We start from the raw sequence: 14,910 nt of genomic DNA, 5'->3' as shown, positions 1-14,910 counted from the left end.
GGGACAATTTGACTTCCTCTTTTCTTAATTGAATACGCTTTATTTCCTTCTCCTGCCTGATTGCCCTGGCCAGAACTTCCAACACTATGTTGAATAGGAATGGTGAGAGAGGGCATCCCTGTCTTGTGCCAGTTTTCAAAGGGAATGCTTCCAGTTTTTGCCCATTCAGTATGATATTGGCTGTGGGTTTGTCATAGATAGCTCTTATTATTTTGAGATACGTCCCATCAATACCTAATTTATTGAGAGTTTTTAGCATGAAGCTTGTTGAATTTTGTCAAAGGCCTTTTCTGCATCTATTGAGATAATCATGTGGTTTTTGTCTTTGGTTCTGTTTATATGTTGGATTACATTTATTGATTTGTGTATGTTGAACCAGCCTTGCATCCCAGGGATGAAGCCCACTTGATCATGGTGGATAAGCTTTTTGATGTGCCGCTGAATTCACTTTGCCAGTATTTCATTGAGGATTTTTGCATCAATGTTCATCAAGGATATTGGTCTAAAATTCTCTTTTTTGATTGTGTCTCTGCCAGGCTTTGGTATGAGGATGATGCTGGCCTCATAAAATGAGTTAGGGAGGATTCCCTCTTTTTCTATTGATTGGAATAGTTTCAGAAGGAATGGTACCAGCTCCTCCTTGTACCTCTGGTAGAATTCGGCTGTGAATCCACCTAGTCCTGGACTTTTTTTGGTTGGTAAGCTATTGATTATTGCCACAATTTCAGAGCCTGTTATCGGTCTATTCAGAGGTTCAACTTCTTCCTGGTTTAGTCTTGGGAGGGTGTATGTGTCAAGGAATTTATCCATTTCTTCTAGATTTTCTAGTTTATTTGCGTAGAGGTGTTTGTAGTATTCTCTGATGGTAGTTTGTATTTCTGTGGGATCGGTGGTGATATCCCCTTTTTCATTTTTTATTGCATCTATTTGATTCTTCTCTCTTTTCTTCTTTATTAGTCTTGCTAGTGGTCTATCAATTTTGTTCATCTTTTCAAAAAACCAGGTCCTGGATTCACTAATTTTTTAAAGAGTTTTTTGTGTCTCTATTTCCTTCAGTTCTGCTGTGATTTTAGTTATTTCTTGCCTTCTGCTAGCTTTTGAATGTGTTTGCTCTTGCTTTTCTAGTTCTTTTAATTGTGATGTTAGGGTGTCAATTTTAGATCTTTCCTGCTTTCTCTTGTGGGCATTTAGTGCTATAAATTTTGCTCTACACACTGCTTTAAATGTGTCCCAGAGATTCTGGTATGTTGTGTCTTTGTTCTGGTTGGTTTCAAAGAATATCTTTATTTCTGCCTTCATTTCGTTATGTACCCAGTAGTCACTCAGGAGCAGGTTGTTCAGTTTCCATGTAGTTGAGCAGTTTTGAGTGAGTTTCTTAATCCTGAGTTCTAGTTTGATTGCACTGTGGTCTGAGAGACAGTTTGTTATAATTTCTGTTCTTTTACATTTGCTGAGGAGAGCTTTACTTCCAACTATGTGGTCAGTTTTGGAATAGGTGTGGTGTGGTGCTGAGAAGAATGTATATTCTGTTGATTTGGGGTGGAGAGTTCTGTAGATGTCTATTAGGTCCGCTTGGTGCAGAGCTGAGTTTAATTCCTGGGTATCCTTGTTAACTTTCTGTCTCATTGATCTGTCTAATGTTGACAGTGGGGTGTTAAAGTCTCCCATTATTATTGTGTGGGAGTCTAAATCTCTTTGTAGGTCACTAAGGACTTGCTTTATGAATCTGGGTGCTCCTGTATTGGGTGCATATATATTTAGGATAGTTAGCTCTTCTTGTTGAATTGATCCCTTTAGCATTATATAATGGCATTCTTTGTCTCTTTTGATCTTTGTTGGTTTAAAGTCTGTTTTATCAGAGACTAGGATTGCAACCCCTGCCTTTTTTTGTTTTCCATTTGCTTGGTAGATCTTCCTCCATCCCTTTATTTTGAGTCTATGTGTGTCTCTGCACGTGGGATGGGTTTCCTGAATACAGCACACTGTTGGGTCTTGACTCTTTATCAAATTTGCCAGTCTGTGTCTTTTAACTGGAGCATTTAGCCCATTTACATTTAAAGTTAGTATTGTTATGTGTGAATTTGGTCCTTTCATTATGATGTTAGTTGGTTATTTTGCTCGTTAGTTGATGCAGTTTCTTCCTAGCCTCGATGGTCTTTACAATTTGGCATGTATCAAACCATATTGCACGTCTTTGTGCACTGCCCTGAAAATATGCTATCATGCAAGGCAGGAAATGGTATGTTAAATGCTAAAGCTACATCCAAGTTGGACCCCAGTCATTAGTGCTCTGGGTGATAGGTAGAGGATCCCATGCAGCATCACCATCTGCTGAGCACAGACCTACCCACTAATGAGTGCATTGTGTTAACTGGTAGGCAATCGGCACTTTGAAAGTTTTTTATTTTACATAAATCTTTAGTGAAGTGTTATATAGTTAACTGTTTTAGTATATGGGCGGGGGTGAAAGGGGAATTTCTTAGGTCTAGTAGCAATTGTTTTATAAATTTGAGAACTCCAATTCCAGTGTTAGGTGTATATAGATTTAGGATTGGGACACTTTCTTGTTGGACTGATCTTTTTATTATTATATAAAGTTTCTCTTTGTCTCTTTAAACTGTTGTTGTTTTAAAGCTTGTTTTGTCTGCTATAAGAATAGCTACTCCTGCTCACTTTTGGTTTCCATTTTCTTGGAATATCTTTTTCCACCCCTTGCATCAAGTTTATATGAGTCCTTGTGTGTTAGGTGAGTCTCTTGAAGACAGTAGATACTTGGTTGGTGGATTTTTATCCATTCTTCCTCTTTTAAGTGGAACATTTAGGCCATTTACATTCAAACATTACGGTTGAGATATGAGGTACTGTTCTATTCATCATACTAGTTGTTGCCTGAATACCTTTTTTTAATTGTGTTATTGTTTTATAAGCTATGTGAGCTTTATGCTTTAAGGAGTTTCTATTTTTGGTGTATTTCGAAGTTTTATTTTAAGATTTAGGACTTCTTTTACCATTTTTTTTCTGTAGTGCTGGATTGGTAGTCACAAATTTTGTCAGCATTTCTTTTTCTAAAAAAGACTTTATCTTTCCGTCATTTATGAAGCTTCGTTTCACTGGATGCAAAATTCTTGGTTGATAATTATTTTGTTTAAGGAGGCTGAAGATAGGACCCCAATCCCTTCTGACTTGCAAGGTTTCTGCTGAGAAATCTGCTGTTAATCCGTTAGGTTTTTCTTTTGGGTTACTGATGCTCTTGCCTCACAGCTCTTTATATTCTTTCCTTCATCTTGACTTTAGCTAACCTGATGACTATGTGTCTAGGTGATAATCCTTTTGCAATGAATTTCCCAGGTGTTCTTTGAGCTTTTTATATGTGGATGTCTAGATCTCTAGTGAGATCAGAGAAGTTTTCCTTGATTATTCCCTCAAGTTTTCCAAAGTTTTAGATTTCTCTTCTTCCTCAGGGATACCAATTATTCTTATGTTTGGTCATTTAAAATAATCTGAAATTTCATGGAGGCTTTGTTCATTTTTTAAAATCTTTTTTATTTGTCTTTGTTGGATTGGCTTAATTCAAAAGCATTGTCTTTGGGCTCTGAATTTCTTTCTTCTACTTTTTCAATACTATTGCTGAAACTTTCCTGTGTATTTTGCATTTCTCTAAGTGTGTCTTTCATTTCCAGAAGCTGTGATCATCTTCTCTTTATGATATCTATTTCTCTGGAGACTTTTTCATCCATATCCTGTATTTTTTTAAAAATTTCTTTAAATTAGTTTTCAACTTTCTCTGGTGCCTCCTTAAGTAGCTTAATAGTCAACCTTCTGAATCTTTTTCTGGCAATTCAGAGACTTCCTCTTGGTTTAGATCCATTGCTGGAGAGCTAGAGTGATCTTTTGATGGTGTTATAGAACCTTGTTTTATCATATTACCAGAATGACTTTTCTGGTTACTTCTCGTTTGGGTAGACTGTTTCTGTGGGAAGATATGGGACTCAAGGGCTGCTCTTCACATTCTTTTGTCCCAGGGGTGCTCCCTTGATGTGGTGCTCTCCCCCTTCCTCTAAGGATATGGCTTCTAAAAAGCCAGACTGCAGTGATTGTTATTGCCCTTCTGGTTCTAGCCACTCAGCAGAATTCTGGGGCTCCAGGGTGGTGCTAAGAACTGTCTGCGAAGAGTCCTATGATGTGATTCATCTTCACATCTTCCAGCTATGGATACCAGCACCTGCTCTAGTGAGGGTGGCAGGGGAGTAAAGTGGACTCTGTAGGAGTCCTTGGTTGTAGTTTTGTTTTAGTGTGCTGGTTTTAGTCCTTGGTTGTAGTTTTGTTTAGTGTGGTGGTTTTCTCAAATGCTGGTTATGCTAGCAGTGAAGTTGTCACATGGACAGACTCAGGACCTCTGGTTAACCAGGGTGTTGCAGGTGGTGAAATTAGCTGTTGTTTTCTCCTTCTTTGGAGCAGAGTTGTTCTCTTATGAGTTGCTGTAATGGCTTGAGTTGATTGGCCTCCAGCCAGAAGGTGGTGCTTTCAAGAGAGCACCAGCTGCAGCAGTAGAAGGGGGATATAATCTTGTCCTGCCTTGGCTAGGATAGGTACTTGGGTTTCTCAGGTAATGAACAGGGCCATAGAGCTCCCAAGAGATCATGTCATTTGTCTTTGGCTATCAGGGCAAGTAGAGAAAAACCATCAGGTGGGGGCAGGTTAGGTGGGTCTGAGATCATATTCTCCTTGGGCAGGACTTGCTGTGGCCACTCTGGGGGTAGGGGGCTGGTTCTCAGGCAAATGGAGTTATGTTCCCAGGGGAATTACGGCTGTTTCTGCTGTGTCATATAGGTCTCCAGAGACATGGGGGAAAGCTGGCATTGAAAGACCTCACCCAGCTCCCACACAGCCAGCAAGGCCAGTCTCACTCCCACTGTGCCTCCCCAGCAGCACTGAGGTTTCTGTACACGCATATGGTAAGCAGGGCTGAGATCTTGCCCCAGGCTACAAGCCTCCTGCTGAGAAAGCAAGCAGGGCTCTAAGGCCTTGCTCCTCCCTGCCTGCCAGGACAGTTGGCTGCAGCCTCTACACTTGTATCTTTACTTCCCATTTGTCTCCTTCTCTGGATTCTACTTAGGAAAGTTTGTGCTCAGTTAAAATTATTACAAAGTCAAGCTAGGAGCTTCCTTCACCCTGTGGCCCCTCTCCAGTTCCACTGGCTGCCTTCCTTTTCCCAAGGACCCCTGTGAGATAAATCCAGGAATGGCTTTCCTGGGGTTCAAGCTGGAGACCAGGAGTCCCTACAGGGCTCTTCCCGCTGCTTCTTCTACTTTTATATTTTGCTCAGCTCCCTAAATCCATTTCAGCACTAGGTAAGGTTAAATCCTTCCTTGGGATCTGGATTTTCAGGTTCCCCAATGGGGATGTGTGTTCGGAGGCCAACTTCTCACCTTCTCACACTTTGGGAACTCAAATTTTTGGTGTATCTTGTGGTGTTTGTAGCAGCAACCTGCCTCTTTCAAAGTGTCTGTGAATTCTATCAGTTTTCCTGATATGTTCCTGCAGTGGTTCGTGGAGCAAAAGTTCATAGTTTGAGTCTCTACATGCTGTTCTGTCCGTCTAACTGGGGGCTGTACATTAGTCCTGTCCCCTATCCACTGTTCTCTTTTTCCTCTGATTTTCCTTTCCTTTGGATAAATATCCAGAAGTGGGATTGCTGGATCATACGGTATTTTTATTTTTAGTTTTCTGAAGAACCTCAGTAGTGTTTTCTATGATGGCTGTACTAATTCACATTCCCACCAACAGTGTGTAAGAGTTCCCCTTTCTCTGCATCGTCACCAACATTTGTTATTTTTTGTCATTCTGATAATAGCCATTCTAACTGGGGTAAGATCTCATTGTGGTTTTGGTTTGCATTCCCCTGATGATTAGTGATGTTGAACATTTTAAAAAAAATCAATTAGCCATTTGCATGTCTTCTTTCAAGAAATATCTATTCAGATTATTTGCTCATTTAAAAAAATTGAATTACTTGTTTTTTTTTCACTGTTGAGTTGTTGATTTCCTTATATATTTGGTTATTAATCCCTTGCTGGATGGATGCTTTGCAAACATTTCCTCTCATTCTGTTGGTTGTCTCTTCATTCTGTTGTTTCCCTTGTTGTGCAGAAGCTTTTTAGTTTGCTGTAATTCTGTTTCTCTATTTTGGCTTTTGTGGCTGATGCTTTTGAGGTCTCATCCAAAAATTCTTTGTCCAGACCAATGTCTTGAAGCAGTTCCCCAATGTTTTCTTCTAGTAGTTTAATAATTTGGGGTCTTAGATTTAAGTCTCTAATCCATTTTGAGTTGATTTGTGTATATGGTGAAAGATAGGGGTCTAGTTTTATTCTTCTGCATATGGTTATCTAGTTTTCCCAGCATCATTTATTGAAGAGAACTCTTCTTGCTCCAATGTTTGTTCTCGACACCTTTGTCAGAAATCAGCTGACTGTAAATGTGTGGATTTATATTTTGGTTCTGTATCCTGTCACATTGGTCCATGTGTCTATTTTTATGTCAGTACAATGCTGTTTTGGTTACTATAGCTTTGTAGTATATTTTGAAGTCAAGTAGCTGTTGTTTTTACATAATGATAAATTTGTTTTTAACCTTTGTTCATTAGGGATGGAGCCTATAGAGGTGCCTCTTGAGGAAAATAGTGAACAGTCTCAGATTCGCCAAAGCAGGGTCTGTGCTGACAGGTAAGACTCTGAAGCAGGTGAAAATCTCAGCTTTATTGACAGGCTAGCACAGAGGGGGAAGAGGGTAATGCCCTATGCAATCTATCCTTTGCTACCCTTCAGTCCAGTTGCTGCCCATTTCTCCCTTGCATGCTTCTCTCTAACCACACTCTTGGCTCTTTGGTCTTCAAACCTCCCAAGCATGCTCCCTTCTCAGGTCTTTGCACTTGCTGTTCCCTCTGCCTGGTGCTCTTCCCCTAGTTATACCTCCACAGGGCTTGTTCTCTCACCTCTGTCAGTTTCATCTCCAACAGGTCTCTGCTCAAAAGCCCCCTTCTCAGAGGGCCACATGACTACCCACAGAAACTGGCCCCTCCCTCTTCATTTCCCCTGTTGTATTCATCTCCTTTGCCTTTGTTGTTTCCAAGTTAATATATATCTGTTTATTGATCTTTAGTCCCTCCCACTAGAATGCCCATGTTGTTCCCTTCGGAGCCTGGGACAGTGTCAAGAGGACAGTGTGGGGTGGGAAGAAAAGGTGACAGAGAAGGAACAGTCTGGAGGGCACTGCAACACTCCACAGGAGGCCTCATAGGGAGGGAAAAGACCTGATTTGCATGTTGAGAAGACTGGCTGGTGCCTGTGGAGTGGTTGGAAGGGGGAAGGGGTGCAAGCAGGAAGGCCACATAAGCACCTGTGTTAGCAACACAGGTGAGACAAGATGGAGGCTTGGACCAGGGTCAGAAAGTCAGGAAGCTGCAGGTATATATTCTGGAAATAGAATAACCTGAACTAGCTGGTGATTGGATAAGGAGGCTGAGGGTGAGAGGGGTTATTAGGACATCTCTCAGGTTTCTAAAGCCTAGTTTTCAGGTGATAACTCATAGATTATATACCCGTATTATGGGTTATTATCTAATCTGGGTTGCTGATGATAAATCATCTACTGAATTCTAGGAAATGTAAAGTGGGGTTGAATGTAATAGCATTGCTGTTTTGTTTATTGATTGTACATGTTTCTAAGTCTTTTTATTGAATAAATCAAATGTCTGCATCCCTTGTTATCTAATCTTATCTGTACCTGAATACATGTGGAATAGCAAATTTTCCAATCTTGGGAAATTTATCCTATCTTAAGCCCCAACCAATTCCCCTTTCACCCCTGCCCATATACTAAAACAGTTAGCTATATAACACTTCACTAAAGATTTATGTATAATAAAAAACTTTCAAAGTGCCGACTGCCTACCAGTTAACACAATGCACTCATTAGTGGGTAGGTCTGTGCTCAGTAGATGGTGATACTGCATGGTATCAAACCATATTGCACATCTTTGTGCACTGCCCTGAACATATGCTATCATGCAAGGCAGGAAATGGTATGTTAAATGCTAAAGCTACATCCAAGTTGGACCCCAGTCATTAGTGGTCTGGGTGATGGGCAGAGGATCACTCTGGGAGTGTTAAGGGCTATACCCCCAGGAAAGCACAAAGGTGATGATATGATGATCGTGCTTGACACAGTGGAGCATCCTCGGCACTGGTCCCCCCTTGGAGGCTAAAGAGTGAAGCACACTCTACGTCTTCTCGCCAGTACTTGCACCAATGTCACCAGCTTACACATTCATTTAGCACATTTTCAGTCAGAAAAATACATTTTGGATAAACAAAATTCTAGAGGATTCTTGCGTTTTCAAACACCAGATTGATAAATGCAGTACTTATATCTGTAACTCACAGGCACAGTGTTCATTTTACAAACCAAACACGTCAGTCCATGTGAGAGAAGATATTTCAATCAGGCCCATGGTGAAAAAATAGGACACATTTCTGGGTTCAAGGGCTTTGAAAGCAACATATCTCTCTGGAAGTTCTCAAATTCTAAGCTTTGTGGTTCTCTGTGTCAATAATTAATAGTAAAAAGGTCTTTCCAGGAGAAATGTTGAAGCTTTTTATTTGGTCTGAAAGCTTCACACAAGCCCCAGATGGCAGGTCTTCCTGCCTTGGAAATCTCCTTGCAGCATCTGTCACTTCAGGCTGCCTTCTCTTCAGGGCTCATGCAATGTTTTGTTTTATTTTATTTTGTAATCAAACTTTTTGCAATTCAGATTATTATTTAAATAAATACTATGTAACAGTTCACTCTTTCTCTCTCTCTTTTGCCAGAGTAAGTACTTATGATTGTGGAGAAAAAATTTCAAGCTGGTTGTCAACATTTTTTGGCCGTCCTTGTTATTTGATCAAACAAAGTTCAAACTCTCAAAGGAATGCAAAGAAGAAACATGGAAAAGGTATTACATTTTGAATTGGTTTGTAGAGAACAGGAACCCTGGCTTACCCTTGCACACATCAAAACAGCCCATGAACTGCACTTATGGGTGACTTGCTCACGTATGGAAAGCAGGGGTCGTCAGCCTTTAGCAGAAACCTACTGCAGTAGCCCCAGGTCAGCAGGAGAAATGGGCTCCAGGATCCTCTTAAGGAGGCTGAGGAGGGCATAAAGCCAGGTGCCCAGCCTCTGCCCAAACATTCAGCCTTAGTCCTGCAAGTTCAAAAGCACAATTAATCCAATTGTATTAAATAAAAACCCTAATAGCTTGCTATGTCCTCAGATTGGATCTGGAAGCAAGGAAACCTGGCTTGCGGTTTTTAGCTCTATCACCAAACAATGGTGTGACCTTGGTAAATCCTTGAACCCCATGGTGCCTCAACTTCTACAGACCTCAGCTCCTCAGACTTTTAAAAGTTTCCGCAATTTTTCCCACCTTAAGCCATTGTTAGGATGAAGTGATGCAGTAGAGAGGAAAGTACTTTGAAAGTTAACAGTCCCAAATGTGCAGAAAAGATCATTTTCATGTGTCTGCTCAAATGTCACCTCCTTAGGGAAGCCTGGCTGACTACCCTCTTCAGAACAGCACCCTGTACCTGAATCTGCAGCAACGTAGCAACCTTCCCTGTCTCATTTTTCTCAGTGGCACTTTTATTTTTTCACATCCTTCTGATTATATATTTTGCTCATTTATTTTGTTCTGTTTTTCCTTTTAGTAGATGTAAGCAAGCTCTATGAGGATAGGGATTGTTGCTTGTTTTCTTCAGTGCTGTCTCCCCATGCTTAAAATAGCACCTGGCACATAGTTGCCCAATAAATGGCTAGATGAATGAATGAATGATTACCAGTTTGTTCAGATATTACCTGGCCTAGTGATCAGTTCCCAGAGGAACTAGTTTGTAATCCAAATAGCATTTAGAGTTTGGGCGTGGTAGCTCACACGTGTAATCCCAGCACTTTGGGAGGCCGAGGAAGGAGGACTGGTTAAGCCCAGGAGTTGAAGACCAGCCTGGGCAACATGGCAAGACCCTGTATTTGCAAAATAAGATACAAAAATTATGATGAGGTTTCATCTCTTTAAAAGATACAAAAGATACATCTTCAAAAGAGATGGGGTTGCATCTCTTCAAAAAATACAAAAATTAGCCAGGTATGGTGATGCATGCCTATAGTCCCAGCTACTTGGGAGGCTGAGGTGGGAGGATCACTTGAGTCTGGGAGGTGGAGGTTGCAGTGAGTTGAGATCACACCACTGTATTCCAGCGTGGGTGACAAAGTGAGACTCTGTCTCAAAAAATTTTAAAAAATTGCTAGGTGTGGTGGCATGCACCCATAGTTCCAACTGCTTGGGATACTGAGATGGGAGGATCTTTTGAACCCAGGAGTTCGAAGCTGCAGTAAGTTATCATCACACCACTGCATCCAGCCTGGCCGACAGCAATATTTTATGTTTTATGTTTCTAAAACATAAATAAACCAAACAAATACCATTTGACCATATATGGACTGAAAACTGGGTCTAAGGCCCTGCATAGTTTAACCTACAAATCCCTGAAAGTACATGCTGTAGAGAGGAGTCAAAGGATGTAATGTACTTAGAGTTTTTAAAGTTCTGATGATTTTCATGCCATAAGCTGTTAAGAATTTGAGTTGCTGTGTGATAGAAAAGGGGAATAGATTTATACTCATTTTATTGAAGTCAGGTGGTGGTGGCTGGGGTATGGATAAACTTAGAGACATGATTAAAGGGGAGAGAGAAATAGGCACTTCCAGGGTTAGAGACGTGAAAGGAGTGGGGTTTGTCAGGACCTGTGCACCATCCTTGTAAATTATCTGGAGAAGAGAGCAGCAGTGAAATCTCTAAGTGCCAATTATTCATAGCACCCTTTGCCTACCTGGGGTTTGCCGGGTTTTCAGGAGGCTGGCTGAGATAATTAAGCCTTAGTCCTGGTCCTTTGGAGTCTCGGTTGGTGAGATCAATCGCCAGCAGATAGCGATGCTACAACGTAAGAGATGTAATAAAGGTCTACGCAAAGGGCAGAATCCTCTACACGTGGAATGAGTCACAGAGGGCTTCAGGGAGGAGGTGAGTTTGGAGCTGAATCTTAAAAGGAGAGTAGGAGGCCGGGCGCAGTGGCTCACGCCTGTAATCCCAGCATTTTGGGAGGCCGAGGCGGGTGGATCACGAGGTCAGGAGTTCGAGACCAGCCTGGCCAACATGGTGAAACCCCATCTCTACTAAAAATACAAAAATTAGCTGGGCATGGTAGCATGTGCCTGTAATCCCAGCTACTGGGGAGGCTGAGGCAGGAGAATCACTTGAACCCAGGAGGCAGAGGTTGCAGTGAGCCAAGACCACGCCACTGCACTCCAGCCTGGCAGCAACAGAGTGAGACTCTGTCTCAAAAAAAAAAAAAAAAAAAAAGGAGAGTAGGAATTTTTCAGGCAGTCAGAGGCGGGATGGTTACCGGGGAGCAGGGCTTGGCATTCATGGGCTCAGAAAAGGGTTTAGAGGGTCAGATGTGAGCAGGGGAGTGACGGGGGACAGATGGGGAGAAGGGATGAGTGTGCTACTGAGGAGTCAGTAGTACTTTATCTGTGGCTGTGGAACTCACTGAAGGATTCTAAGCCGAGAAGCTTCATAACACTGCTTATGTTAAAAAGTCAGCCCTGACTTGGCAAGGGGGCTGCATCGAGTGGGAAACTCAGGCAGTAAAGGCACAGGTGGGAGGCAGCTGGGACTGTCGTGGCGGGAGATGGGGCCTTGGTGGAACAAAGGTGGTAGGTGCAGAGGAAAGAAGAAAGCCTGTCTTCCTGCTCCCTGCACGATGCAAAATCAGGGAGTGTCAGCTTGTGACTGCTTACACTTAGAGGACACCCCTTAGGGTGCCATGTACTCCGGCAGTCTAAGCCACTGGTCTTGAAACAGTTTTTTTGAGTTGGTATACCTTAGAAGGAGTTTTTAAAACTATATTCCTTACTGATACTAAAATTTTTACATTGTCATCTAAATTTTAAAAATAGTTTAAATAACTACAAAGGATGTGATTTCCAGCATATTATAAACATTGTCATTTTAAATTTAATCTTGTACATTGTTCTTTTCAACGTTGCCAGTAGAATCTCAATACTGTAGCACTCTTTTAAACCATAACAATTTGAATCTTGTGAGTATTCATTACAAAATACGTTATCTGTGTTTGTGTGTGTGTGTATATAGAGAGAGCGTGAGGGAGAGAGAACAAACTGTCCTTTAATAGTCAGTTTTATTGCTTTCCTTTTCATATATATATATGTGTCTGTGTGTGTATATATATATACACATATATATACATATATGCATATATACTCACACATATATATGTGTGTGTGTGCATATATATATATGTATATGAACGAACTGTCTTTTAGTGGTTAGTCTTTTATTTCTTTCCTTTTGCTTCTGCAACTTGTATTTCCTTTCCATGTCCTCAACAGAATTTTATCTTAATGTTATATATTCTGTGCTTGGAAATCTTTCATTGACTACTACCCTATCATACTTCTGTGAAATTAAAATGTGTATATAAATGAACATGGATAAACATTTTTTAAAGTTTACTGTGATTGTAAGAGTTTAAGTGCTAGGAAATTTCTTCTGGTTTGAGTTCTTATTTTTTATTATTTATTTATTTATTTATTTATTTAATAGAGATGGGGTTTTGCCATGTTGCCCAGGCTGGTCTCAAACTTTTGAGCTCAAGCAATCCTCCCACCTTGGCCTCCCAAAGTGCTGGGACTACAGGCATGAGTTGCACCCAGCCCATAATTTTTAGTAGTACACAGATGATCAAAGAAACATAAGTATATTATAAATTTTGAAAAATAATTATTAAACGTAAGAAAAAAAATCAGTGAAAATGAGTCTTTTAATGAGGTGGCTGGGCACCCTGCCATTGGTTCCCACTCCCATGAATGACTGTCACTCATGGCCAGAATAGCTGGTGCTCAGCCTCGGGTCTCTTCCGAGAAGCTTAAATAAAGGGCTAGGGAAAGGCGTTTCATTAGTGCAGTGTCACTCAAACCTTTCTTCTGAAGTATGTGACCGAAGCACTGGGCTCTAAGATTGAAATGCCTTTCATCAACTGTCACTTGACAACTTAATTAGGTCCTGCAGTTTTGTGGACAGCAAATAATTGGAATCCATCTGATCTACAGGAGGATCATTCACCCAAGCTTTAGAGACTTTTATTTTCTCAGCTAGGACTCCAGGGTTTTGAATGGGGCTTTTGTCTTCCACTCTGGAGACTGTCGGTCCCTGAGGGAGTGTGCTTTAGGAGACCTTGGCCTTTCCTCTGTGAAAGAGGAAGGGTCTTTGTGGACAGGGCTGGGATTGCACCTCCCTTCTCTGGCAGAGCCATTTTAGTAAAGAGGATATATGCAAGTGGCAGCTGTGGAGGGCAATTCTCTCAAAAGTATCCGTTTGTGTCTACTCTGGGGTCCACACACCTGATTTGGAGACAGCTCAGCAGGTCCTGGCCCAGGCAAACCTTTTCATCAATATCTTGCATAATGATAGTGACGTCGGGCCTGCCAAAGGAGACGGAAACCGGGTGATAGGGTGCCAGCTATTCTGAATACACTTAATATTTTCTTTCAATAGTTTCGTTCCCCTTTTAGCAGTTTTTTGTTTGTTTTTGTTTTTTTGCTTTTTTAGACGGAGTTTCGCTCTTGTTGCTGAGATAGAGTTTCACTCCTGTTGCTCAGGCTGGAGTGCAATGGCGTGATCTCGGCTCACCGCAACCTTCATCTCCTGAGTTCAAGAGATCCTCCTGCCTCAGCCTCCTGAGTAGCTAAGATTAAAGGCATGTGCCACCATGCCCAGCTAATTTTGTATTTTTACTGGAGATGGGGTTTCTCCATGTTGGTCAGGCTAGTCTTGAACTCCCGACCTCAGGTGATCCTCCTGCCTTGGCCTCCCAAAGTGCTGGGATTACAGGCGTGAGCCACCGCGCCTAGACCTCCCTTTTAGTAGTTTTTAAACATCTACTATCTATTTCTACACTCAATATCTGGCACTTGCCCAAGGGCAAACAGCTTTTCCCTGATTAGATTCAGAAGCTCTCCCTGGGCCTTTTGCCCTCACCAAGGCTCTCTGCCTTGCTCCGTCCTATCCTGGGGAAGGACGCACCTGCCGTCATCCCTCCTCCTCCAAGTCTTGCCTCCATGTCTGATTTGCTGGAACAACTTCATCGCAGCATTTTTTATTTTATTTTTTTAATTTTCTAAATTTTTTTGAGACAGAGTCTTGCTGTGTCACCCAGGCTAGAGTGCAGTGGCGTGATCTCGGCTCACTGCAACCTCTGCCTCACAGGTTCAAGCGATTCTCCTGTCTCAGCCTGCCAAGTAGCAGGGATTACAGGTGTTACCACCACACCTGGCTAATTTTTGTATTTTTTTTTTTTTTTTTTGAGACGGAGTCTCGCTCTGGAGTGCAGTGGCGCAATCTCGGCTCACTGCAAGCTCCGCCTCCCGGGTTCACGCCATTCTCCTGCCTCAGCCTCTCCGAGTAGCTGGGACTACAGGCGCCCGCCACCACGCCCGGCTAATTTTTTTTGTATTTTTAGTAGAGACGGGGTTTCACCGTGGTCTCGATCTCCTGACCTCGTGATCCGCCCGCCTAATTTTTGTATTTTTAGTAGAGACAGGGTTTCACCATGTTGGTCAGGCTGGTGTCGAGCTCCTGGCTTCATGTAACCCTCCCACCTCAGCCTCCCAAAGTGCTGAGCCACTGTGCCCAGACCTTATTGTTATTTTCTCCAGGTTATTTTAAACAGAGTATTCTAGGATCTCCTTTTCCCTCTTTATTGAGAGATATGCACCACGCTTAGGACATTTTTA

At 41.8% G+C, this 14,910-nt stretch overlaps 1 protein-coding gene across 1 annotated transcript in view; it reads left to right on the top strand.

Moving 5' to 3' along the window:
• MOCOS (molybdenum cofactor sulfurase) overlaps positions 1 to 14,910 on the top strand; it is a 64,675-nt gene that overhangs the window by 37,270 nt on the left and 12,495 nt on the right. The window contains exons 10-11 of the mRNA XM_032152494.2: positions 6,644 to 6,722; positions 8,868 to 8,992. Coding sequence (XP_032008385.1) covers positions 6,644 to 6,722; positions 8,868 to 8,992 — 204 coding nt within the window. The remainder of the gene's footprint in view (positions 1 to 6,643; positions 6,723 to 8,867; positions 8,993 to 14,910) is intronic.

This window comes from Hylobates moloch, unplaced genomic scaffold, assembly GCF_009828535.3.
Source record: "Hylobates moloch isolate HMO894 unplaced genomic scaffold, HMol_V3 SCAFFOLD_5, whole genome shotgun sequence".
NCBI lineage: Eukaryota > Metazoa > Chordata > Mammalia > Primates > Hylobatidae > Hylobates > Hylobates moloch.
Note: the sequence above shows the minus strand (reverse complement) of the source record. Positions and strands in the feature narration are given on the sequence as shown.